Below are 27,497 nucleotides of genomic sequence, written 5' to 3'. Positions count from 1 at the left end.
CTCTACATTATTAGGGAAGTATGGTAAACGTAATTCTCATTTCCTGTAATTTTCCTCCACACCCCTTATGCCACTGCACTGAACCTGACTTACCTCAGCCTTGTCTGGAACCGACCCTGGCCTGTTATACGACCAAGCTTCTGCCTAACACTAAAACTGTACCTACCTCTGCCTTCTCCGGAACTGACCCTGGCCTGTTATACAACCAAGCTTCTGCCTAACGATAAACATACCTCTGCCTTCTGACCCTGGCCTGTTATACGACCAAGCTTATGCCTAACGCTGAATTGTACCTACCTCTGCCTGCTCTGGAACTGACCCTGGACTGTTTGACCACGTTTTTTGCCTGCCTCTTGGACTGATCATTTACCCTGCTATGCTAGTGGGAACACAGGGGTCTCACATATGTGAGGGGCTCCAGAAATGTTTTTCTGGATGAAGAAATCTAATTTTTTAGTTTTCTCATTCCCAGATTTAGGGTCTGGAGACTCGGAGGCTTCAAAGAGATTTGGGTGGGAGAAGCCTCTACCCCTGTCCCCATTCTTTCCTGGTCTGCTACTTGGACCATGTTCCTGCTTACTACCAGGACCAATATTTTGGCACTGCTGGTAATGTCTCTACTTGCACTGACCCTGGACTGTATAAGGACAGTATCCCTGCCTGTACTATGGACAATATTCTTGCCTGCTGCCTGGACTATTCCATTCACTGTGGCTGACCAGGTCCCTGCCTGCTGCCTGGATCAGGGCTCTCCTCCTGTGGACAACTGCACTATTAAAACCACAGGTAATCTTTTGTTTACCCTTTGCTCAGCAGAATGTATTTTAGGGTGTAATTCTTGATATGTTCATGCTATGTGTTAGAAATATGAAGGGCCTTCAAAAATGTGATAGATTGTAAGGAAATTAGATGTGTAATTTATGCTCCTAGAACGCCTGAATGTGCTACTTCAATGTTGGGCTCTGTATGTGGCCAGGCTGTGTAAAAGTCTCACACATGTGGTATCGCCATACTCAGGAGGAGTAGCGGAATATATTTTAGGGTGTCATTTTTGCTATGTACATGCTATGTGTCGGAAATATCTTAGAAATGAACAACTTTGTGTAAAAAAAATGCGTTTTCATTTTTTTTCCACATTTTCCAAAAACTTCTGGAAAAAAATGAACCATTCAAAAGACTCATTATGCCTCATAGATTATACGTTGGGGTGTTTGCTTTCCAAAATGGGGTCACTTTGTGGGCGTTTCCATTGTCCTGGTGCTCCAGGGCCTTCAAAAGTGTAATAGGTGGTTGAGAGATTAGATGTGTAATTTATGCTCCTAGAACGCCTGAATGTGCTACTTCAATGTTGCGCCTCTGTATGTGGCCAGGTTGTGTAAAAGTCTCACACATGTGGTATCGCCATACTCAGAAGGAGTAGCAGAATATATTTTGGGGTGTCATTTTTGCTATGTACATGCTATGTGTCGGAAATATCTTAGAAATGAACAACTTTGTGTAAAAAAAATGCGTTTTCATTTTTTTTCCACATTTTCCAAAAACTTCTGGAAAAAAATGAACCATTCAAAAGACTCATTATGCCTCATAGATTATACGTTGGGGTGTTTGCTTTCCAAAATGGGGTCACTTTGTGGGCGTTTCCATTGTCCTGGTGCTCCAGGGCCTTCAAAAGTGTAATAGGTGGTTGAGAGATTAGATGTGTAATTTATGCTCCTAGAACGCCTGAATGCGCTACTTCAATGTTGCGCCTCTGTATGTGGCCAGGTTGTGTAAAAGTCTCACACATGTGGTATCACCATACTCGGAAGGAGTAGCAGAATATATTTTGGGGTGTCATTTTTGCTATGTACATGCTATGTGTCGGAAATATCTTAGAAATGGACAACTTTGTGTAAAAAAAAATGCGTTTTCATTTTTTTCCACATTTTCCACAAACTTCTGGAAAAAAATGAACCATTCAAAAGACTCATTATGCCTCATAGATTATACGTTGGGGTGTTTGCTTTCCAAAATGGGGTCACTTTGTGGGCGTTTCCATTGTCCTGGTGCTCCAGGGCCTTCAAAAGTGTAATAGGTGGTTGAGAGATTAGATGTGTAATTTATGCTCCTAGAACGCCTGAATGTGCTACTTCAATGTTGCGCCTCTTTATGTGGCCAGGTTGTGTAAAAGTCTCACACATGTGGTATCCCCATACTCAGGAGGAGTAGCAGAGTATATTTTGGGGTGTCATTTGTGTAATGTACATGCCATGTGAGAGAAATAACCTGTTATGATGACAATTTGGTGTGAAAAAAAAAAAAAATAAAAAAAAATCTTCATTTTGCAAAGAATTGTGGAAAAAAATAACAACTTCAAAAAACTCACCATGCCTCTTACTAAATACCTTGGAATGTCTACTTTCCAAAAAGGGGTCATTTTGTAGGTATTTGTACTTTCCTGGCTTGTTAGGGTCTCAAGAAATGAGATAGGCCTCAGTACATCAGGTGTGATCAGATGTGATCAATTTTCAGTGATTGGCACCATAGCTTGTAGACTCTATAACTTTCACACAGACTAAATAATATCCGCTAATTTGGGTTATTTTTACCAAAGATGTGTAGCAGTATAAATTTTAGCCCAAATTTATGAAGAAAAATTACTTATTTGCAAAATTTTATAATACAAATGAAGAAAAATGCATTTTTTTACAAAATTTTCGGTCTTTTTTCATTTATAGCACAGAAGATAAAAAACCCAGAGGTGATCAAATACCACCAAAAGAAAGCTCTATTTGTGTGAAAAAAAGGACCAAAATTTCATATGGGTACAGTGTTGCATGACTGAGTAATTGTCATTCAAAATGTGAGAGCACCAAAAGCTGAAAATTGGTCTGGTTAGGAAGGGGGTTTAAGTGCCCAGTTGTCAAGTGGTTAATAAGGAGGCCCCCAGATCCCGGCCCCCCACCCTATGTGAATGAGTATGGGGTACATCGTACCCCTACCCATTCACCTAGGGAAAAAAGTGTCAATAAAAAATACACACTACACAGGTTTTTAAAGTAATTTAATCTTCTTACGACTACGGAGGTCTCTCTGGCCTCTTCTCCCGGTGTCCGGTTCTTCTCCACTCTCTCTGGCCTCATCTCCCGGTTCCGGTTCTCCTCCGCTATTTTCTGCTCTTTTGCCGCTCTCTTGCTAGCGGTGGCCTGGTCTTCTTCGTCGTCTTCTCCCATCTTATCTTCTTCCGGTGTTGACATGACGCTCTCTCCCGCTGTAATGCTGTGTGAGTGCCTCGCAATGACTTATATAGGCATAGGGCGTGGTCACCGGGTGATGTCATCCAGTGACACCGCCCCCTTATGGTGTCACAGTCCTGGGGCATGTTTCACGGTGGTGGTGTTGTGTTCAGGGTGATGTGCGGCTTCAGCTTTCCACCACACATAGCGTTTTGCTTTTAGGCCTCATGTACACTGCTGCTGCTAAGTGCTTGGTCTCCCCGCTCCTCCCGGTCTCCGTACACTCTACACGCGAACAGTGTGTACGGAGACCAGGAGGAGCAGGAAGACCGGGCACTTAGAGTGTAGCGCATCCTTTCTGTTATAAAGTACCCTCTTGGAAGAGTTTTTTGAGGAACCATCCTACACATCCCCAGATCAATAGATCACTGCCTTTTTGACCCCAGACTGCGAAACTGAGGGTCCATTGTTTCTGGTGAGTGGGGTCACCGAAGGGGGAGTCACCTCACACTTTACAAAGTTTGGTGCACCATTGCACTTTTTTTCCTATAAGCACTAAGCACATAGATTTGTGCATATTATATTATAATTTTGTTGCATTTTGATTTTGTATGGCACAAACACATTGTTGTATATGGCACTAATCACCATGATGTTTATTGAATAACATATGCTGCTAGTGCTGTTTCATATTTTCTAACACTTTTAAGGTTACAGGACTTTAGCACAGCGGCTGCAGTTCTGTGTTTATTATTTTTTTTATATATTTTATTTGATTTAGCACTTTTGCACGAGTTTTGAATAGTTTTATTGTGTCCCCCGCATGGCTTCTCGCAAACTGCACTTCTTATGGCTTTCTTTCAACAATGGCTTTCTTCTTGCCACTCTTCCATAAAGGCCAGATTTGTGGAGTAAACTACCAATAGTTGTCCTGTGGACAGATTCTCCCACCTGACCTGTGGATCTCTGCAGCTCCTCCAGAGTTACCATAGGCTTCTTGGCTGCTTCTCTGATAAATGCTTTCCTTGCCCGGCCATGTCTTGGTAGGTTTGCAGCTGTGCCATACTCTTTCCATTTTCAGATGATAGATTGAACAGTGCTCCACGAGATGTTCAAAGCTTGGCATATTTTTATATAAACTAACCCTGTTTTAAACTTCTCTACAACTTTATGACCTGTCTGGTATGTGTCTTGGCCTTCATGATGCTGTTTGTTCACAATGATTCTCTAACAGACCTCTGAGAGCTTCACAGAACTGCTGTATTTATACTGAGATTACATTACACAGATGGATGCTATTTACTAATTAGGTGACTTCTGAAGGCAATTGGTTCCACTAGATTTTAGTTAGGGGTATCAGAGTAATGGAGTCTGAATAAAAATGCATACCATCACAATTATATGCCACTTTGTGTTGGTCTATCACATAAAATCCCAATTAAATACATTTATATTTTTGGTTGTAACATAACAAAATGTGGAAAATTTTCAAGGGGTATGAATACTTCTGGAAGGCACTGTATGTGTGTAGCACTCTCTAGTGTGTGCACTAGAGTGAGAGTAGGCAAACTATACTCTGGGGATCATTTACTAAGATGAATGCACTGTGCTGGTTCAGACCTTAATTGGTGTGCCAGATAGATCCTTAATCCAGCGTGTGAACCAGCGCACACACAGGAGTACCTGCAAGCGAGAATGTTTCCAGCGCGATGGATTTGCGCTGGTTCTCGGCGAGGTACATCTCGCACTCACTGCAATAGGAAAAATACATCTTCCTATTAAAGCAGCGTGAGAAAAACCGGCATGGGTTCCCCCTGTGGGTGCATGCCAGGCCCTTCGGTCTGGTATGGATATTAAGGGAAACCCCCTACGCCGAAACAACGGCGTGGGGATACCCCCAAAAATCCATACTAGACCCTTATCTGAGCACGCAGCCCAGCCGGTCAGGAAAGGGGGTGGGGACGAGCGAGCGCCCCCCCTCCTGAACAGTACCAGGCCGCATGCCCTCAACATGGGGGATGGGTGCTTTGGGGAAGGGGGCGCGCTGCGTACCCCATACTCATTCACATAGGGTGGGGGGCTGGGATCTGGGGGCTTCCAGATTCCGATAAGCCCCCTGCCTGCAGACCCCTACAACCACCAGGCAAGGGTTGTCAGGAAGAGGCCCTTGTCCCCATCAACATGGGGGCAAGGTGCTTTGGGGTGGGGGGAACAGAGCCCCCCCGCCCCATAACACCCATCCCCCCATGTTGAAGGCATGTGGCCTGGTATGGTTCAGGAGGGGGGGCGCTCGCTCGTCTCCTCCCTTTCCTGACGTGCCAGGCTGCGTGCTCAGATAAGGGTCTGGCATGGATTTTGGGGGGACCCCCACGCCATTTTTTAAAAAAAATTGGCATTTGGGTCCCCTCTGAATCAATACTAGACCCAAGGGCCTGGTATGGACCTGGGGGGGACCCCACGCTGTTTTTTTTCACAGTTATTTTTTTTAGCCGGTTGAGCGGGAAGCCAGCTGACAGCTGATGACTCATAGGTTAAGGACGCGGCGGCTGGTTTCTGCAAAACGCAGTACTTGCGTTTTGGATGCAGGTCCATTGAAATCTATTACAAGCAAAACGCTGCATTTTGCGGGGAAAAAAAGTCCCCGACCCTTTCCAAAAACGCAGAGGCACAAAAATGCATTGATGTGAACATGTTCCATAGGAACCCATATTAAAGAATTCCCATGCATTTCTGCAAAATGCATCAAAAAATGCATTAGTGTTAATAGAGCCTAAGGCCCCTTTCATTCTGGGGCGGGGGGGGCGTCTGCGGTAAAGCGTCGCTATTTTTAGTGCCGCTTTACTGTCGTTTTAGTGGCGTTATTCGGCTGCTAGCAGGGCGGTTTTAACCCCCCTCGGGGCGGTTTTAACCCCTCTGCTAGCGGCCGAAAAGGGGTTAAATCCACCCGCAAAATGCCACTGGATTGGCATTTTGCCGGCGGTATCACAGCGCTGCCCCATTGATTTTAATGGGGAGGAGTAGTGAGTTCCCTGCTCCAAAGAAGCTGCTGGCAGGACTTTTTGTGATGCCCTGCCAGCGCACTGCTCCAGTGTGAAAGCCCTCACTGGAGTGAACGGAGCCGCTTCTTTAGGGCGTTTTTCAGGCGTTATTTTTAGTGCCGTAGCGCCTAAAAACGTCCCAGTGTGAAAGGGGCCTAAAAAAAGTCCTGCTAGCAGCATCTTTGGAGCTCCTGCCTGCGGCGGTGGCGTCTGGCGAACGGATTCAACCCCTTTTCGGGCGCTAGCGGGGGTTAAAACTGCTAGTGCAAAAAATAGCGCAGTTTTAGCGCTGCTGCCCGCACCACCCCGGTGTCAAAGGGGCCTGAGGCTCTCCTCACACGGACGGACCTTTCAGGTCCGCCTCAGACCTGAATGGACACTCCATAGACCTCTATGGAGGGTCGGATGTCAGTGGTGACATGTCCGCTGACATCCAATCCACTCCAATCCTAAAAAGTGTAACGGAGGAAAAACCTATTTTTCCATCCATCTGCGGATCGGATCGGGTGACGACAGACTCTATGGTCCGTCACCATCCGATCCCCCATAGAGGAGAGCGGCACTCTGACAGGTCTGTCCCTGCACAGTGTGCATAGACAGACCTGTCATCTGCCTGCCCAGCGGGGATCGACGGAGCGATCCCCCGCTGAGCAGAGCGGGCTCCGTACATGGGGTACAAAGTCCCATCGTGTGTATGAGGCTTAAACACCAGAAATTCAAGTTTTCATATCTATAAAGGTCACCATACACTGGCCAATCAGTTAGATCTTCCATAAATTAGATTTAGTGCAAGAGCCTGTTTGATTTTCTACAATTAGAAGTAATTCTTACAGTGCATCTTCCTATTACCGCTTTAGCCTAATGCTCTCTTTCCACTATTTCAACCCCAAAGTTGCGTGATTTACAATGTGCTTTTTCAGCTTGTTTTCCACTATTGCAACTTGTCATGCCACTAGGGACTGAAAAGTTGCATCACAAGTTCTACCCCATGATTTACAATAAATACCGTTCATATGTGTGCTACTTCAAGTCGCAGCAACTTCAAAGTAGTCCCTGCACTACTTTGGTCCCACTTTGATGCGACTTGAGGTCCATAGACCTCAAAAATACACAGTTGCACGGCAAAAAACACGCAACTTTGGGCTTGCAATAGTGGAAACTGAGCCTTAATGCCGTGTCATGTGACTAATTCAAAACATCTGAGAAAAAGTCGCACTGAAGTTGGAACAAAGTAGTGCAAGAACTTTTTTTGGAGTTGCACCAATTGGAACGGGGGAACATTGAAATACATGTGTTTTGACTTGTCCTGCGACTTCACATGTGTCAAGTCGCACAACAACTCACAGTAGTGGAAAGAGAGCCTAAGGCCACTTGGGACTGAAAAGTTGCATCACAAGTTGTACCCCATGATTTACAATGAGTACCCTTCATATGTCTGCGACTTGCTTACGCACATGCCATATACACAGTGGGCACACATCTTTATTACAGAAATCCATATTTGGCATGGAAATTAACCACTTGCTTATTACTTGCTTATTACTTAAACCCCCCTGCTGTCCTGACCAATTTTCAGCACTGATCCATTTTAAATGACAATTGCGCGGTCATACTTAGCCAAATGTTTTTTTTTTAAGTTCCCACAAATAGAGCATTCTTTTGGTGGTATTTGATCACCTGTGTGGTTTTTTACTTTTGTTCAAACAAAAGAAAAGACAGATTTTTATAAATATTTTTGTATATTTTTGGATATTTTGATATACAATTTTGCAAACAGGTAATATTTCTCCTTTATTGATGTACGCTTATGAGGCGGCACTGATTGGTTACACTGATAGGCAGCACTGCTTGGGATCACTGGTGGGCATTGATAGGTGGCACTGGAAGGTAGTACTGGTGGGCACAGATGAGGCAGAATTGCCTCTTCGGGATCAATGTCCCTTGCACCTAAGCTGGTGATCAGAAAAAATAAACAGATCGGCCATTACTTCGATCTGTGATCACCCGAGTCTCAGTGCGCGCTGCGTGCGCAGCAGGGAGCATACGGGGAGCCCGTCCTATGACAGCCTCCCAGAAATTCAGGTCCACGCTGTGGCCGTTGTTTGGCTATAGCACAGACACCAAGTGGTTAATAGAAATATATATATATATATCTAAAGGGCAAATATCTGACAATAATGTAAACAAAATAATGTCCTGAAAAGTCAAATAAAATAAAGTGAACAAAAAATAATTTTAGTAAATCCCAGTATGGGAATAAAAAGTCCCAAAGAACCCAGATGGTATCCAATAGTAAGTGCAATGAAGCTCATTCAGATAACACCAAGTGAAAAATCCACCACCAGAAGCAATACACGCTTACCAGAGGCAAGCTGCAAATCAGCTTGTAATGGAATTAGATGTCCGTTCAATGGAGGCGTCCTGATCCAACCTCACCGTGGGAGGGAGAAAGGCAGGAAGGCTCCGTCCAGTGGATAAGGACAATCAACAAGGAGGACCCAGAAGAATGAAAAAATGGATCTCCATAGTATAAATCAGTTAACACAGATTTTATTTGCAAAAAGGTTTACACTTGCGCAAACAACATAGATATAGGCATAAAACGAAGATAAAATAGTAGCCGGCCGGCCTGCAGACACCTGTTCAAGACGAGATGACACCGATGACGTCAGCGCGTCAAATAATCACTATAATTTGGCACAGTACCAGACAAAAAATTATTATGAATAAAAATATATAAATAATGGTATTAATAACAATATAAGAATAGAGAAAAAGCACAGACTAAAGCTAAACTAATCCAGAATTAACCAACGATATTAGAATTAAATTCAGAAAAACATAAACTCAGATAAAATTAATATTAAAGTATAGCCACCAAAGGTTCACATCGAGTTTACAGAAATGGGAATAGGATACTCATGAATTGTCCATAAAGGCATTGAGATCTACCTGAGGTATCCTATTCCCATTTCTGTAAATTGATGTGAACCTTTGGTGGCTATACTTATTAATTTCATCTGAGTTTATGTCTTTCTGAATTTAATTCTAATATCGTTGGTTAATTCTGGATTAGTTTAGCTTTAGTACTTGCTTTTTCTCTATTCTTATGTTATTCATACCATTATTTATATATTTTTATTCATAATAATTTTTTGTCTGGTACTGTGCCAAATTATAGTGCTTATTACTTTTTTTATTAGTGTATGCATGACATTTTTTTCCATCCACTTACTGTTATTCTAGGTAGTTAATCAATTTTTTATATATTTACCTACTATGGATGTCCTTTTTTACTTTTCCACTAGATGGCGTAGCAGAATATCTATCTATTTATTTGGCTGGTTTCTTATGAATGCCACATTTTATATCATTTTTTAGATATATTTATTTATGTCCCTTTGAGCTTTCATCTTAGTCCCCCTTTGTATTATTTTTCTAGTCTCCCCGCTCATTATTATTTTTTATCATTAATTTTTAACATATCTATTATGCTTTTATTTATTTCCTGCTTCCGAATAGGAGTTTTGGTGCTGCCACTTGAGCTTCACAACAAGGCATGGTTTCTGTATGTTATATATAGCGATGAGTCAGTGCGTCACCCGTTCCCTAGACGATGTCTTTCTAAGACGAAACGTACATCGGATGGTTGACGCGCTGACGTCATCGGTGTCATCTCGTCTTGAACGGGTGTCTGCAGGCCGGCCGGCTACTATTTTATCTTCGTTTTATGCCTATATCTACGTTGTTTGCGTAAGTGTAAACCTTTTTTCAAATAAAATCTGTGTTAACTGATATACACTATAGAGATCCATTTTTTCATTCTTCTGGGTCCTCCTTGTTGTTTGTCCTTATCCACTGGACGGAGCCTTCCTGCCTTTCTCCCTCCCACGGTGAGGTCGGATCAGGACGCCTCCATCGAACGGACATCTAATTCCATTACAAGCTGATATGCAGCTTGCCTCTGGTAAGCGTGTATTGCTTCTGGTGGTGAATTTTTCACTTGGTGTTATCTGAATGAGCTTCATTGCACTTATTATTGGATACTACCTGGGTTTTTGGGACTTTTTATTCCCATACTGGGATTTACTAAAATTATTTTTTGTTCACTTTATTTTATCTGACTTTTCAGGACATTATTTTGTTTACATTATTGTCAGATATTTGCCCTTTAGAGATATTGGTTGTTATATATTTCATTGCACATTACAATTTGTTTATTTGTGTATGCCTCACAAATTAGGACTGCAGCTCTTGATTTTTTTGGTTTGTGAAGCACGGTAATTTATTGTCTTTTCTGGTTAATAGAAAAACAGATGCAGATTTCTAGGACTGGCCAAAAATAATGTTTAGAGTCAAAGGAAACTGATGACTTTCTATTAAAGGTCTAAATGGGCCATTAACATGCATCACAATTGAACTTAGGAATATGTATTTGCAACGTTAAACTCATTAAAATCCTTTCTTATTTTTGCTTGGGGATAGAGTGCAGAGGGATTATAAGTTTTGGGGGATGTCTACACCCCTGATAGGGTGAAGACACCTCCCAAATTTTGCCAATTTCTCATTCACTTCCTGTCACATAGCCAAACAGGAAGTGAGGGTAAAACCCTATCAATGTATGTCCCTGGGGACACTGGGGTCAATCTAAATAGTTTCCCCATTCGGGAAATTGCACTCTAGCATTTTGCCATGTACATCCCAAATTATTATGTATCTTGGGGTTTATTTACTAGAAGGTAAATCCACTTTTGCACTTAGAAGTGCAGTTGCTGGAGATCCGAGGGGGTCATGCAAGGAAAAGAAAAAAAACAGCATCTTTGCCGCTACATGATTGGATGATAAAAATCACCAATGCTACCCCTCTGATTTTCATCAACTACACTTGTATTGCAGAAAGGATTTGCCTTTAATAAACCCCAAAATACCTAATAATTTGGGGTGTACACAACAAAGTGCTAGAGTGCAATTTGCATAATGGGGGCACTAGTTAGATTGACCTGTGTGTCCCCAAGGAAATTTATTATTAGGGTTTTACCCTCACTTCCTGTTTGGCTATGTGACAGGAAGTGAAGCCAGTTTTAAGAAAAAGGACACAAAGCCCAACCTTAAAAAAAAAAAAAAAAAAAAAAAAAAAAATCTTGATTTCCCTCAAATGTCCACAATTAGAATAGGATTGTCTCCAGCTTGATTTTAGTTCAGTGCTCTAAATCAGTGCTTCTCAACCCTGTCCTCAAGTACCCCCCAACAGGCCATGTTTGCAGGTTTTCCTTCATCTTGCACAGGTGCTTTAAATCAAAGTCAACGGCTCTGTATTTTGGACAGCTATTTTAGATAGGAGGGGGGGGGCACTTGAGGACTGAGGCTGAAAACCACTGCTCAAAAAGAAAATTGAATACTTACCACTCTGAAATGTTACTTTCCTGGTCACTATCTATGACAGCATACGCACAATCCATGCATGTGCTACCATGAAGGCACCAGGAAATTAACTTAAAAAAACAAAAACACAGGACTTGGAAAAGAAGGAAAGCAAAATACACGCATGTATGTTAATTTGAGACACTAACAGAATAGGTTTGAGGGTTGACCCTTTTGCAGTGTAAATTAACAGGAGTTAAAAGGAGTGCACCCACAAATGGATGTCTACTAAGGATTAAAACAACATTAGGCACAACATCTTGAGAAAGAATTTTAAAAATAAGGCAGCACAGACAGTTAAATCAAAGTTATAAAAGAATAAATCCGCGCTTAGGACAGAGTAAGAGCTGCTGCCTATCTCTAATTAGTACCCCTAAGGGTCTAATTGCATAGTAGATAAGTGAGATGAGACCATAAACGGCGCTGCCCTCTATAATATTAATGGGTACCAGGTAAAAATATCACAAGATCCACACTGAATCCAGATGACTCCGATACATAAAAACTCCACCAATATCAAAACATACTACGGTTTAGACCAAAAATGAACCATATATTTGGAGGTGAGCAAAATTGCAAAAAACACCAATACTTAAAAATTGCTAAATAGGATGTGTTCCCCCAGCGGGATATAAGTGTCATCCAGAGTGAAATATATAATACCTGAGTGAAAAAATATAATACCTGAGTGAAGAAAATTTAGGTTGGACAGTGCAAACCAAAGAACAGTGTAAAAAAGGGGACAAGTTAAAAAAATTGTTTTAAAAAACTTAAAAGTATTGGGACAAGATGGCGCCAAAGGAAACCTATTAGGTGTTATAAGGATATATGTGCTTAATATTATCAGTGTGGTGTCTGTGTGTCCCCTTCCATATTTATATGCAAAAAATATTAAGTAGAGTTGTGTTTGACCCCATGTTCAAAAGTATTGGGACACTATTAGGTATAAATAGGTATTATACGGATATGTGTGCTTAATATTATCAGTGTGGTGTCTGTGTGTCCCCTTCCATATTTATATGCAAAAAATATTTAGTATGGTTGTGTTTGATCCCAATGTTCAAAAGTATTGGGACATTATGGCGCTTAAGAAACGTGAGATGTGAAATATCCTTTTGTGCGAAACGTGAATTGTCCTTCTATGTGATAAGCAAATAATAATAAAATCACTCCCTATATTTAAATTACAGTTAATAAAAAATATATACAATTAATACAAATTTCTTTTGTTTGAAACAAGTAGTATAGTTAATTTCTAAAAAGTTCATATATATAATCCATGCAGAACAAATATTGTTAACCAGGTGGGGAGAACAGAGTTCAGCTGAAAATGCTGTTTATTTCACCCAAGAGGGTACCCCCCTGTGCTACCCCACTCACCAGAAATAATCACCCCTGCAGGGGTACCAAGCGACAAAGTGGGTGCCTCAGGGCGAATGATGTTCACTTCAAAAATGCTTCCATTCCTCTGCTCTGTGTTATGGCTGTTCCAGGTAAAATGTGTGCTCTGACATGACCATGCTACTCCAGCAGTGTACCACCTTAAGCTGTTAAACACTCCTTGCTGCAGTGTTTCTCCACACCGATCCCTTTCACGTGTGTGTGGTTTGGCTGTGCTCACCTATATTTACCTGGAACAGCCATAAGGATCGCACAGAGCAGAGGAATGGAAGCATTTTTGAAGTGAACATCATTCGCCCTGAGGCACCCACTTTGTCGCTTGGTACCCCTGCAGGGGTGATTATTTCTGGTGAGTGGGGTAGCACAGGGGGGCGAGCACTTCAAGTCACCTTATGAAAAAAATCGCACAGAAGTCACTACGGTGTACCCTCTTGGGTGAAATAAACAGCATTTTCAGCTGAACTCTGTTCTCCCCACCTGGTTAACAATATTTGTTCTGCATGGATTATATATATGAACTTTTTAGAAATTAGCTATACTACTTGTTTCAAACAAAAGAAATTTGTATTAATTGTATATATTTTTTATTAACTGTAATTTAAATATAGGGAGTGATTTTATTATTATTTGCTTATCACATAGAAGGACAATTCACGTTTCGCACAAAAGGATATTTCACATCTCACGTTTCTTAAGCGCCATATTGTCCCAATACTTTTGAACATTGGGGTCAAACACAACTCTACTTAATATTTTTTGCATATAAATATGGAAGGGGACACACAGACACCACACTGATAATATTAAGCACATATATCCTTATAATACCTAATAGGTTTCCTTTGGCGCCATCTTGTCCCAATACTTTTAAAGTTTTTTAAAACAATTTTTTTAACTTGTCCCCTTTTTTACACTGTCCAACCTAAATTTTCTTCACTCAGGTATTATATATTTTTTCACTCAGGTATTATATATTTCACTCTGGATGACACTTATATCCCGCTGGGGGAACACATCCTATTTAGCAATCTTTACGTATTGGTGTTTTTTGCAATTTTGCTCACCTCCAAATATATGGTTCATTTTTGGCCTAAACCGTAGTATGTTTTGATATTGGTGGAGTTTTTATGTATCGGAGTCATCTGGATTCAGTGTGGATCTTGTGATATTTTTACCTGGTACCCATTAATATTATAGAGGGCAGCGCCGTTTATGGTCTCATCTCACTTATCAGTTAAATCAAAGTGAACATAAAAACAACAAAAATTGCCAACATAAAAAAGATTTCATGGTAAAATAACCACCACCCAAAAAAACCAACAACAAACCAAAGTAACAAATAAATTGCATAAAAACACATCTGTTTTGCAACAACATAACAAACAAAATACAAATAGAAAATACATGTGTTAGAAACTCGATAAGGACACCCAAATGTACTCTCTTGCTGGCCCCCCCACACACACACAATCTTGGCTCTTTTCAGGGCAAAGTAAAGATTGCTATCTGCAAGCTTTATATAACATAGGTTTATGTGCTAATGAGGCAATTGCAAACACATGGACAGTCCATGAAACACAAAATGCAAGTTCACCCAATGTAGAGACTGAACTTCAAAGTGGGTACACCTGTTAAGGATGTCCTTAAATTACTAACCCAAAAAACACACTCTGAGCATGCCCAGAAACATCCAAGTGCTGTTCACACACAAAAAGCACCACCAAAAAAAAAAAAAACAAGTCCCTGAGCATGCCCAGAACAACCCAAATGCAGCTAGCACAAAATAAGCCACCGCAAGCACCAAAATTACAGATGGGACAAAACACCCCCCAGTCCAGGGGGGCAACTAAAGAGCCTAACATGTGCAAAATTTATACAACAAATACCATTGCAGTCTAAGGGAACTGACTTGGTAATTTTACTAGTCCCCACTTGGCTGGCTTATCTTCTAGTTATTGGCCTTAAAATGGGTATGGGGCCCAGGTCCCACCCTAAGGGACATATATCAATGTCACCAATTGGACAACCCCAAAAACGAAACAAGGAGAAATGCCTTTAAATATGCCAAATTGCTTAAGGGTCAGTTCACACAAATGCAGTCCAGTGCATATATTATGCATCAAAAATGCATGGAAATTCGATTATATGGTTTGCAATGGCATAGTTCACACCAGTGCTTGCCGTTCCAGTGCGTTCCAGTTCCAGAAAAGAAAGTAGAACATGCTGCATTTTTTCTGCACTGGACTGTACTGGAAAGCTGTAAAACGCATCAAAAACGCACTGGAACGCACTTGTCCTTATTTAAGGTTAAGAAAAAAGAGGGGGGGGGGAAGCACTGGACTGCATCAAAAATGCACCAAAAATGCACTGAGATACATAAAAAACTGTCTCTTGTCATTTAACTTTTTGACACTTTTTTTGTGAAATGGTAGGGGTACCCCCTTACCATTTCACACAGGGGGGAGGGCCGGGATCTGGGGGTCCCCTTGTTAAAGGGGGCTTCCAGATTCCGATAAGCCCCCGCCCGCAGACCCCCACAACCACCGGCCAAGGTTTGTGGGGATGAGGCCCTTGTCCTCATCAACATGGGGACAAGGTGTTTTGGGGGCTACCCCAAAGCACCCTCCCAATGTTGAGGGCATGTGGCATGGGGTTCCCCTTAATATCCATACCAGACCTGAAGGGCCTGGTATTGAATTTCGGGGGAACCCCACGCATTTTTTTTCCTGAATTTTGTATGTTTTCTTAATGCTGTTTTTATCAATGAACTTTCATGTGTTTTGCCGGACCGACATTTCATTAGAGCCGCACGAAGTGAACCAGCGTTAAAAAAAAAAAAGGGGGGGCAGGAGGCGGAGCCTAGCGGAGCAGACATGCATTGTTAGAGCTCCACACCGCTGAGGAGAGAAGAGAAGGACAAAGCGGAGCCTGCAGGCTCAAAAGGTATCCATTTGAACCTTTTTGCCCCAGGGAACAAACTGTGAAAGTTTGGGCAGGAAATATGGTACTGGAAGGAAACCGTGGCAGAAATAAAAATCACCTCACAAAGAGCTCACAGGCACTCACTGCAACTAAAGCAGCTCCAGTCACCTCACAAGATACAGCATCAGGGCACTCTCTCAGACAGAAAATGTCACAGCAAGACTCTCCATTTGAGTCAGATACAGAACAAATCCTCTCACAAACTTCTCCACAAGCCTCCTCAGTATCCCCAGTAATATTATTACAATTTGAAAAGATGCTTCATAAGGCTTTAAAACAAACCTCAGACCAAATAACAAACAGCCTAACCAAAGAAATAAGAGAGCTGGGAAACTGCACCGCAGCCTTAGAAATAAAAATGGATGAAATTAAAATTACAAACCCAAGAAAATATAACAGAATTGGAACAATTAAAAAAAGAGAATTTAATACTTCAAACTAAGCTCGAAGATTACGAAAATAGAGCCAGACATTCAAACTTGCGCATAAGGGGAATACCTGAAACTGTGACAGACCTGCAATCTACTATTACTGCTCTATTACAAGAACTAAAGCCAGATATCCCTATTGAACGTTTAGAACTGGACAGAGTACACAGAGCCCTCACAGCCAAAAAGAAAGATGGACCCCCACGTGATATAATCACAAAATGTCATTATTACAGAACAAAAGAACAAATACTAATTGCTGCAAGAGAAAAAAAGGAACTTAATATTCAAGGACACAATTATCAAATTTTTGCTGACCTATCCCAACTTACTATTACTAAAAGACGATCCATGAAACCCCAACTAATGGAACTGCAACGCCACAACATTATGTATCAATGGGGCTTCCCCTTTTCAGTCAGATTTAACTACCAAGGTACAATTTACAGAAGCAGATCAGCAGATGAACTACAACAAACCCTTTTAAAATTAAATCTGACAGAACCCACAAGCAGCAACACTCCCACACGCAGAAGAATGGCATCATCTTCACCTTCAGGCAGCACCCAGAAAATTTCAGAACAAAATGGGAATCATCATTCTCACAAAAGAGGCCGTTATGCCACATCATCCATGGACCAAGAAGATTCAATGGACTGACATCCTAATTCCTGATATCTCTTCATTTATTATACTAAGAGATGGTTCTCTATAAAAAACCTATATTTATAACTGAATGTAACTGCATTCTGATAGTCACACACTGTGTGGGATCATGTTACATTCCAGTTATATTTCTTATTACTTCGGATTCATATAGCCTTAGAATATATAAGTGAAATAAGGAAATTCTTGTTCAGTTATATATTATCAGGTAATAACAATAGATTTATTACTTTTTAGGACAAATATGTTCAATAATCCAGAAGTAATGGAAGCTTTTTCTTTCTTTTCTTAAAACAAATATATTATTACCTAACTAGTTCCTAGAACTATGTTTTTGTTTATTCTAATCTGAAGCAATACAACCTCAATTTTATGAGTTAACATATCTAAACAGTTACATATGAATAAAATATGTAATTGTTTACTCTAAAAGGGTTAAAATCCCAAAATAATTCAAACTATCTTCATCAATACCAAAGTTATTAACAGTACCTTTCTAACTGAATTATTTAGCCTACGGCAAGACTAACCATATACAACCACCCTGGAATAAATAATTTCAACAAAAACTATATTCTGCACTCCAATTAATAAAACATCATTTTGATGTCTTTTGACATAGCACTTCTCTCCTGTAAGCGGAAGATCCGTGTACCCCCATTAGCCCTCCTCATTCTCCCAACCATATTATGTGGGAGTGTGACGAAGGCACTTATTCCCCTGAGAGAGATATTTATTCTCTTTCACGGGTAAATTGTGATTACTTGCAAAAAATAATTTATACAATGTATCATCTAATCTCATATGTTTTTTGTTTACTCTTTACTCCAGAATTCACTGGTTTCTTTTCTATCTTTTCATCTCTTCAGTCCACACAGGTTGATCTGCGCAGTCAGCTCTGCATAACAAAAAGTAAGTCAAAACTATTTGATCTATTGCCATGGCACCACTGAATATACTTTCCCTGAATGTTCAGGGAATAAATGTCCCTCAAAAAAGGACCAAAGCCTTCCGTACTTTCCATAACAAGAAGGCTCACATAGTATGCCTCCAAGAAACACACTTCACCAAAGATTCTACTCCAAAATATATTTCTCCTTTTTATCAACAAATTTACACGGCTTCTGCCTGTACCAAGCAAAGGGGAACTCTAATTGCATTTCACCGATCCACACCATTCACCTTATCATCAGAAATTAAAGACCCAGAAGGTAGATACCTAATACTCATGGGTTATATAATGGATACAGCAATCACGGTGATTTCCTACTACGCTCCTAACAAACAACCTACACCATTCCTCTCACATATATTACAAGTGATTAATACACACAAAATAGGAACAGTGATAATGTGTAGGGATTCGAACCAGGTCCTCCTCCCATTTCTAGATAAATCACCTTTTACACCATCCAAAATAACCTCTAGATTACCTTTTTCTCAACTTCTTTCCAAATACAATCTGGTAGATTCGTGGAGAGAAAGTAACCCAATGAAAAAGAAATTCACTTATTTCTCGCACCCTCATCAAACCTTCACCAGAATAGATCATATTTTTCTAACAATAGGAATGATACCAGAAATTATTGCATCAGATATAATTCTGATTCCGTGGTCTGACCATAATGCAGTATACACTACTATAGCCTCAGCCATACCAAAAGCGCATGACCCAACGTGGTACTTACCGGACATAATGCTCAAACACCCACTACATCAGATGGCCATTGAACAAGCTTTGAAGGAATACATATCAATTAATAATACAACAGACATCTCCCCAATAACACTGTGGGAAGCTCATAAGCCTGTCTTGCGTGGTACACTACAAAGACAAATGGCACTATTTAAACGGGAACGCAAAAATCTAGCAAAAAAACTAGAACTCAATTTTAATGCAGCCTACATATCATTTCAAGATAATCCATCTCAGAGTACAAAATCTCATCTGGAAAAATCTAGATTGGAATACGATCTATTTCTCACTGAGTCAGTTGATAAATCCCTCAAACGCTCCAAACACAAATTCTACATGAATACAAACAAACCAGGTACATATTTGGCTCGGGCATTAAATTCAACTAACAAATCTTTCAAACCAATACGTTTGAAATTATCAAAAAATGTTTACACTTGTAATCCAGTTAAAATAGTCCATAAATTTCACTCACATCTCGCAACTTTATACAAGACAAACAATGAATTTAATCCTACAGAGACTGAATCCTTCTTCTCAAAAATAACCTTACCTGAGTTATCTCAGAATCAAAAAAGCAGTTTGGATGAGCCTATAACTATAGATGAAGTTGCTAACGCCATAAAAGACCTAAAACTTAACAAAAGACCAGGCCCAGACGGCTACTCGGCTTTATACTATAAAACATTCTCAGAAATACTCTCTCCCATTCTCATTGAAACTTTTAACAAACTTCTAGATGGACATTCTTTTCGGCAAGAAACACTAATGGCAATTGTTTGTATGATCCCAAAACCCCTTTCTGATGATACTTCCTGTGTGAATTATCGGCCTATCTCTCTGTTAAACCTCGATATTAAATTATTAGCAAAAATAATAGCAAAACGCCTCAATAGCATTATAGGAAAACTAATACATAGAGATCAAGTAGGCTTCATGCCAAATAGACAGGCAGGCGATAATATACGCAGGGCAGTGTTATTGGCACATATTGCTAAAAAACGGAAAATCCCTTTATGTTTTCTATCTCTCGATATTAAGAGGGCATTTGACACAGTATCCTGGCAATATATGCAATATTCATTACAAAAATGGGGTTTTGGACCCCACTTTTTAACATGGATCAAAGCATTATATAATAAACCCAAAGCCTATATAAAATATGCTGGATACAAATCTGAAGCCTTTAATATCGAAAGAGGTACCCGACAGGGTTGCCCATTATCTCCCTTATTATTTGCCCTTATACTCAAACCCATGGCCCAATACATCAGAACAAACCAAACTATAACTGGCATTGAAGTAGGAGGTATTACACACAAACTATGTATATTTGCAGACGATATATTACTTTTTCTATCATCACCACAGGTCTCTGGTCCTAACTTAATACCAACTCTTGATGGATTTGCAGCCCTATCCGGCCTTATGATTAATCCTAAGAAATGCCTAGTGCTTAATATTTCACTCACAAACATGGAATTGATCCCGGCTAGGGCTGCACTCCCATTCACATGGGCAGAAAAATCAATCCCATATCTTGGAATTCATTTAACAGCATCTCATTCTGACTTATTCTCAACCAATTATCCTCCTGTATTAAGACAGATCACAAATCTAATAAAACAATGGTCGCAACTTCCTTTATCCTAGATAGGGAAGATTAATGCAATCAAAATGACTATTCTACCCAAATTGCTTTATCTATTCAGAGTCCTCCCTATTCCAATTCCTTCCTATTTTTTGAGAATAGTACAAAAAAGAGCAACTTCATTTATATGGGGCTCTTCTAAACCACGTATACCTATACACACACTACATCTTCCCAAAAATAAAGGAGGCCTGGGATACCCTAATTTTACTAACTACTACAGAGCAGCACATTTGGCCAGTCTGTCCAAATACCATGCAAAACAGGAAATCCCATTATGGGTATTTATAGAGGCTTCAGAAAATGACCCTCTATTAATATCAAATTTATTATGGCTTGATCCTAAAGACCGCTTTAAAATTCATAATCCCATAACTAAACACTTCTTATCTCTCTGGGATAAACTAAAAACCAAATATCAGTTACAATCTCCACACAATCCTCTCCTTTCTTTTATCAGAAATCCGGCCTTTTATCCGGCATGGATCTACCCAAATTCTTTTAAAGCTTGGACAACATCAGGCATTCAGACACTAAATGACTTCATAGCATCTAAATCATTCCTTTCATTCCCATCGCTTAGAGAAAAATATGATCTACCAAACTCTGAGATATTTAGATATCTCCAAATCAAAAATTTCTATACACCATTCCTAAAGGGGGATACACCATTATCCCAATTATCCATTTTTGAATCAATCTGTACAAAAGATCCATTTGCTAAAGGTACAATTTCATCGCTTTATAATCAATTATATGGAGTAGCAAATCTTAATAGACCCTCTTACGTTCAGAGGTGGGAGGAGGACCTGGGACGAACTTTAGAAGACACGGACTGGTCTAACATATGGCTCACATCTAAGTCATCTTCACCCAACATCTTAGCACTGGAGACAAATTATAAAGTCCTAACTCGCTGGTACCTTGTATCCGCTAGAGTGGCAAAATATTCACCTAATACCTCAGCTCTTTGTTTTCGAGGATGCCCAGAAATAGGCACATATTTACACATATGGTGGACGTGCCCAGTAATCCAAACCTTCTGGAAGGAAGTCTTCGTGATTGCATCTAAAATATTTAAAAAAATAATACAACCAGATCCATATTTAACTTTACTTAATCTAAAACCGGAATGGTTAACACTCTCTCAATTCAAACTTATGATCCAACTAATAACGGCTGCAAAACAAACAGTGGCCAAGGCATGGAAATCTCCTACATTGGTACTAGCAGAAACAATTCACAGAATGAATAATACAATGTCCCATGCTAAGATGGTAGCCATCGATCAAAATCAAATTCCAAAATTTGAAAAACTTTGGCGTCCTTGGATAAAACAACAGTTCCTGTCAAACTTCAATGACTCTGTCCTGTTGCCATGGTAACAGATTAAATGACTTACAGAGACACCCATTCTAAGGCTTCAAAGAGAACTAAAAAGAATAAGAAACTGACGAGCGGGACAACCTTGTGGACCATACCTCTACCTTTCAACCCTTTTTCTTCTTTCTCTTTCCTTTTCTCCACCTTACGATTAAAGCTCATTATCAGAATTTATTTGACCTATATACACTTTACCTGTAAACAATATGTATAGTAGGTATAAATCATTTAAATACCTACAAAAGTAACTAAGGAAATGATATATATCTTTAATTTAGGTTTACATGAACCCAATGTTTAATATTTGAAATTTCATGATATTTACCTATATAAACCCTACTGTAAAACAATGAGCTTACTTTATAGATCCTTGTAAACTTACTTTATGTATCTTTATAACATTGTATACTCAATAAACTTCTTTTGACAAGGAAAAAAAAAAAAAAGAAAAAGTCTAGAGGTGCGTCAGTTCAACCTTTGCAAATGCTTTTACATTGCCTGGCATTTACTAATATTTTGGTGGCGCAGTGAACCAAAGTATTTGAACAAGTGCAAATGCTGTTTGAGCATGCGCAGTGTATAAATTCACCTCCCGCAGTTTAACCTCCTGCAGCTTAATTGAGGATTTATTTAAATGAGCTTTTAGGGATATATATCAGGGAGTTACTTAGAATATATAGAAAACGTGGTAAAAAGATCATTTTAAAAATATTTATTCTACCCAATAGTGTCAAAGGAAGACTGGCCCATGTCTTAAGAGCACTTTCACACTGGGGTGGGCAGGCGTCGGCGGTAAAGCACTTTACCGTTGTTTTACGGCGCTTTCTGGCCGCTAGCGGGGAGCTTTTAACCCCCAATAAGGGCCGAAAAAGGGTTAAAAATGCCGGCAAAGTGCATCTGTAGAGGCGCTTTGCCGGTGCTGCCCATTGTCGCACCAGATACTCAAACATCAGTGAACATTTGACTTTGGAGTTAAGCCCCCTAACATTCCAGGAGATTAAACATAATTTAGACATAACCATGCAGTGTATACCATGATGAAGGGTGTTCCCTATATTGCATTAAGGATAACCAAATCCTGAAAATCTCATCTACATGTTGTTTATATCAACTTATGCTATAATGGGGTTACCCCATTATAGCATAAGTTGATATAAACAACATGTAAATGAGAAGGAACAGTGGTTCTGCTGCAGTTGAAGACTGAATACCAAGGTGGCCGATCAGGCCAAAACCCAGAGAAAAAAAAAAGGCAAAAAAGAGAAAAAAAAAAACCATAACCCAAAAACAAGGAAAACAGGTGAAACCCCTAAACCCAAACACTTGAGGGTTTTGTTCCCAAAACCAAAACTGCAAAGCAGGGGGGACATGGTGTAGTCCCACAACCAACAAACAGAGTTCCATCCGTGCCTGCAAGGGAGAATATACTGGGTAACCCGGGCCCTATAGAGATATTCTATAGACCACAGCAGGATATGACCAGGATAACGGCTTCTGCATTCATCCAGGAGTAATAGTGCCAGGATATTAGAGAACAATGTGTGGTAAAGGCTCACTAGCCTCTTGGGTGAGAAATACCAGAAAGGGAACATGAAGAAGCTTGTGTTCTCTGCTGATAACCAGGTGGAGTGGTGTGGATGAGAAATTGAAAGCTTGGAAGAAGGATAATCACAGTTAGCGAGGAGGAGATCTCTGGTTTTGGTGTCGTGGATCAGAAGGTCCCAGAGTGTCCACCCAGTGGGCCGCATCTTTCGGATCTGTGAAAAAATAGGCTTTGCCCTTATGAATTATCCTCAGTCATGCAGGATATAGCATGCTCCAAGGTAGTTGGAGGTCCCACAGCCTCCTTTTAATGGCCAGGAAAGTAGCCCTCTGTTTCTGTGTAGCCACTGAAAAATCTGGGAAAATAGTGATCCCATTGCCATTAAAGGATATAAGGCCCTTTACTCGAGCAGCCCTGAGAACCGCTTCCCTGTCTCTGAAGTGCAGCAGTTTGAAAAGCATGACATGTGGAGGTGCCCCCAAAGGTAAAGGGCACAGGGGAACTCTATGCGCTCGGTTTATGGGGAATAACGGAGAGAAGGTGGAGGTGCCAAAGGTAGATACTAACCACCGCTCCATGAAAGCCTCAGGGGCTGTGCCCTCTGAACCCCTTCCGGGAATCCCAAGAAATGCAGATATTTTATGCCTCAAGTGATCCTCCATATCGGTTAGCTTATTAGTGGTGTAATCTTGGGTTTGATGTAATTCCCTGACAGAGGCCTGAAGAGGACGGGTGTCATCTTCTAAATCCCTTATGCGTTGTTCTGCATTGGTCACTCTGTGACGGAGATTATGTACATCTTGTTTCAGAAAGGATAAGTCTGTTTTTATAGTTTATTTGAGTGGTAAGGGAAGCATGGCTGTGCTGAATAGCCTTTATTATCTGTGCCAGCATGGGTTCTGCAGGACCTGTGTCAGTATGATCAGTGCTGGGGGAGAGGGCAGCTGTGTCCTTAGGCTGAGAGAGCAATAGGGGGTCATCAGGGCTAGAAGCAGGGGGGTTTTGTGACTCACCCTTCCCTGAGACATGCTGCGCCGCTGCATAGGCAGAGGATAACTGGTTGTGTCCCCGTCCATGAGGCTGGCCGGTGCCATTTTGCTGTGGCTGGCATGGAGAGAGCAGCAGCGGGAATTCCACAATATCCTCCAGAGCAAGGCTGTATTTCACCATCTCCGGGGGGTCTCAGGGGTCTCAAGAGGCTGAGGAGGCTGGAGGGTCCTTGCAGAAGTGATCGGGTCAGCAGGATCAAGCAAGGATTTAAGCGGGATGGACGGAGCTCAGACGATCTGCTTCCTCACATCCCGCATCCCGTTGGCCACGCCCGCTATTATTAATTAGTTATTATTACGGATTTTTGAATTTTTGGGTTTTTGAATAATTTGATTTTCATTCTTCTTTTGGGATTTTCGTTCTTTTGAATTTTCAGATTTTTGTTCTTATTTTTGGATATTCAAATTTCCGAATTTTTGTTTTTCGGAAAAATGTAATAGATAAGATTTATGCAGGAGGAAGAAGTGGAAGCTCTAAATAGGAAGGACGTTGTCCCTGTAATTTTCTGTTACTGGTAAATTGGGCATCCCATAATCCCTAACCCCATCCAAGTTATCATCCCTTCAATAAAACAACAAAAACAAAGCTCAAGGACTGTTTTTTCTGTCTGGATGCAAGTTGAAAATGCTAAGTTACTGGCTGTGCAGCAGTAGGAAACCCTGACATTTGCAACTCCTACGGGGGTAGTGCTACATGTGTATGTTTTATTTGTTGCAAATGCAGAGGTTTGGTCGAGATATAATTAGCACTAGTTTTCCAGCACGCAGGGGAATTTTTTAAAATGTATTTACTTTAATTTGTTTTTAAAGCAGCACTGTACTTTATTTAAAAACATATAATTACCTTTTCCATGCCGTACATTTTCATTATATTAGACAGACTGAACAATTTGCTCAATAGATCTCCTCCCTTTGCTTACATTCATAAAATAAAGTGTTATATTCTCCTGCATGATAAATCATGTTCAATCATCTTGGCTGCTATTAACTGACACTTTGCTAATACCAGTGTCGAGTGAGTATGTGCGCCTACATGCACACTGCTTAACATGCACATTATTACATTTTCACCTGTGTACTAACACATGACTGGCAGTAACTGTATATTAAAATATTTTTTACAGTAGTAATCTTAAATAACAAGTCTTTCTAATTACACACTCAAATATTAATGCAATGTCATATTTATTTTTTGGCAGATCTTGGTGCAAGCATCACCCAAAATGTCCTGTATTTATGATGACTACAGATTTTTATGTAGTGCAGAAGATGCATGGGGCATCGTTTTAGAAACTTTGGCTGCTGTTGGGATTGTGTTTTCAAGTGCTTTATTGTTGGCACTTCTGATTATTGTCCCTCGGATTTGTGGTAATGCCAAAAGGGCAATTGTTCCTATTCAATTCATCTTCCTTCTGGGCACACTTGGAATCTTTGGCCTTACATTTGCCTTCATCGTTAAATTGAATCGACAGACCTGTGTAACACGTTTTTTTCTTTTTGGAGTCCTGTTTGCCATCTGCTTTTCATGCCTCTTGGTTCATGCCATCAAGCTACTAAGAATGGTCAGAGGTGGACTGAGTATGTCATGGTGGCTGATGCTACTTACAATCACTGCCCTATCCCTCGTGCAAATAATAATAGCCATTTTGTATGTTGCACTTTACCTGGCAAGGAATATGTCAGAATGTGATTTTAACACAGCCGATGAAAATGCACGTAACCTTGATTTTGTGCTCATACTGATATATGTTTTTTTGCTTATGGCCATTACTTTTCTAGTCTCAATGATTAGTATGTGTGGATCTTGCAAATATTTGAAGAGACATTGCGCACATATTTATGTAACCATATTTTTCTCTATTGGCATTTGGGTAACATGGATTGTTATGTTGCTCAGAGGTAACAAATCCCTAGATAAAAGTAATCAGTGGGATGACCCAGTGAGAGCCATTGCTTTGGTGGCCAATGGTTGGGTTTTCCTTATATTTTACATGGTTCCAGAACTTTGCTTGATGACAACACACCAGTCAGGTTGTGACCAAACAAAAAATCAGTCTCAACCACATCATCTTCGACAAATCGTGGGAGTAAACAATCAAGTTTTTACACAAGAAGATTCCTCCCAAGGTAATGAAACCTCATTATGTTGACCCAAAATGTTTTGACCTTTATGTTTTACCTAAATGTCAAATGGAAGTAAAACATTTATCTAAACGGTTTGAAAAGGCATCTTTCGGATACAGTATATTATAAGTGTCTTATTGAATTAATATATATATATATATATATATATATATATATATATATATAAAAAAAATATATATATATACCAGCAGCCAGTATATGAGTGCTGTTTTCTAATATTAAAAGTGCATACTTTCCAACTGTCCCGAATTTCCCGGGACATTCCTGGGATTTAGACCCTTTTCCCGATTTAATGATTTCCCGAGGGTTGTCCCGGGAAACTTGCTTTTTCCCAATTTTCCCCGCCGAGGTTCGCCGAGGGCCGCCTACAATAGAGATTGAGCTGCGGTGCTGCCCACCCCCGGCCCGCTCTGCCCTGCTGCCAGTCTCTGTGACCTGTTATGGAAAGGGGCGGGGCATGGGCGGCGCCGCAGCTCAATCTCTATTGTAACCATGCGGTTGACCAACTTTGGGGCCGTATAGCCTGGATGTCACGGGGGGGGGGGCCAGTCTGGAAGTCACGGGGGGGCCAGTCTGGATGTCACGGGGGGGCCAGTCTGGAAGTCACGGGGGGGCCAGTCTGGAAGTCACGGGGGGGCCAGTCTGGATGTCACGGGGGGGCCAGTCTGGATGTCACAGGGGGGGCCAGTCTGGATGTCACAGGGGGGGCAGTCTGGATGCCACAGGGGGGGCAGTCTGGATGGGGCTGTATAGTCTGGAGGTCACAGGGGGGACCGTATAGTCTGGATGTCACAGGGGGGGCTGTATAGTCTGGATGTCATCTGGGGACACAGATGTAAAGAGGACTGATGGGGACACAGATGTAAGGAGGACTGATGG

At 40.7% G+C, this 27,497-nt stretch overlaps 1 protein-coding gene across 1 annotated transcript in view; it reads left to right on the top strand.

Annotated features, from left to right (window-relative positions):
* Positions 1–26,623, top strand: part of LOC141102895 (G-protein coupled receptor family C group 5 member D-like) — an 85,936-nt gene extending 59,313 nt beyond the window's left edge. Inside the window, exon 2 of the mRNA XM_073591931.1 lies at positions 25,673–26,623. Within this exon, the coding sequence (XP_073448032.1) occupies positions 25,697–26,623 (927 nt within the window). The 5' untranslated portion in view covers positions 25,673–25,696. The remainder of the gene's footprint in view (positions 1–25,672) is intronic.
* Positions 26,624–27,497: the final 874 nt, after the last annotated feature.

Source organism: Aquarana catesbeiana, linkage group LG07 (assembly GCF_042186555.1).
Source record: "Aquarana catesbeiana isolate 2022-GZ linkage group LG07, ASM4218655v1, whole genome shotgun sequence".
NCBI classification, from domain to species: domain Eukaryota; kingdom Metazoa; phylum Chordata; class Amphibia; order Anura; family Ranidae; genus Aquarana; species Aquarana catesbeiana.
The sequence above is the reverse complement of the archived record's forward strand: the minus strand, read 5'-3'. Positions and strand labels throughout refer to the sequence as shown.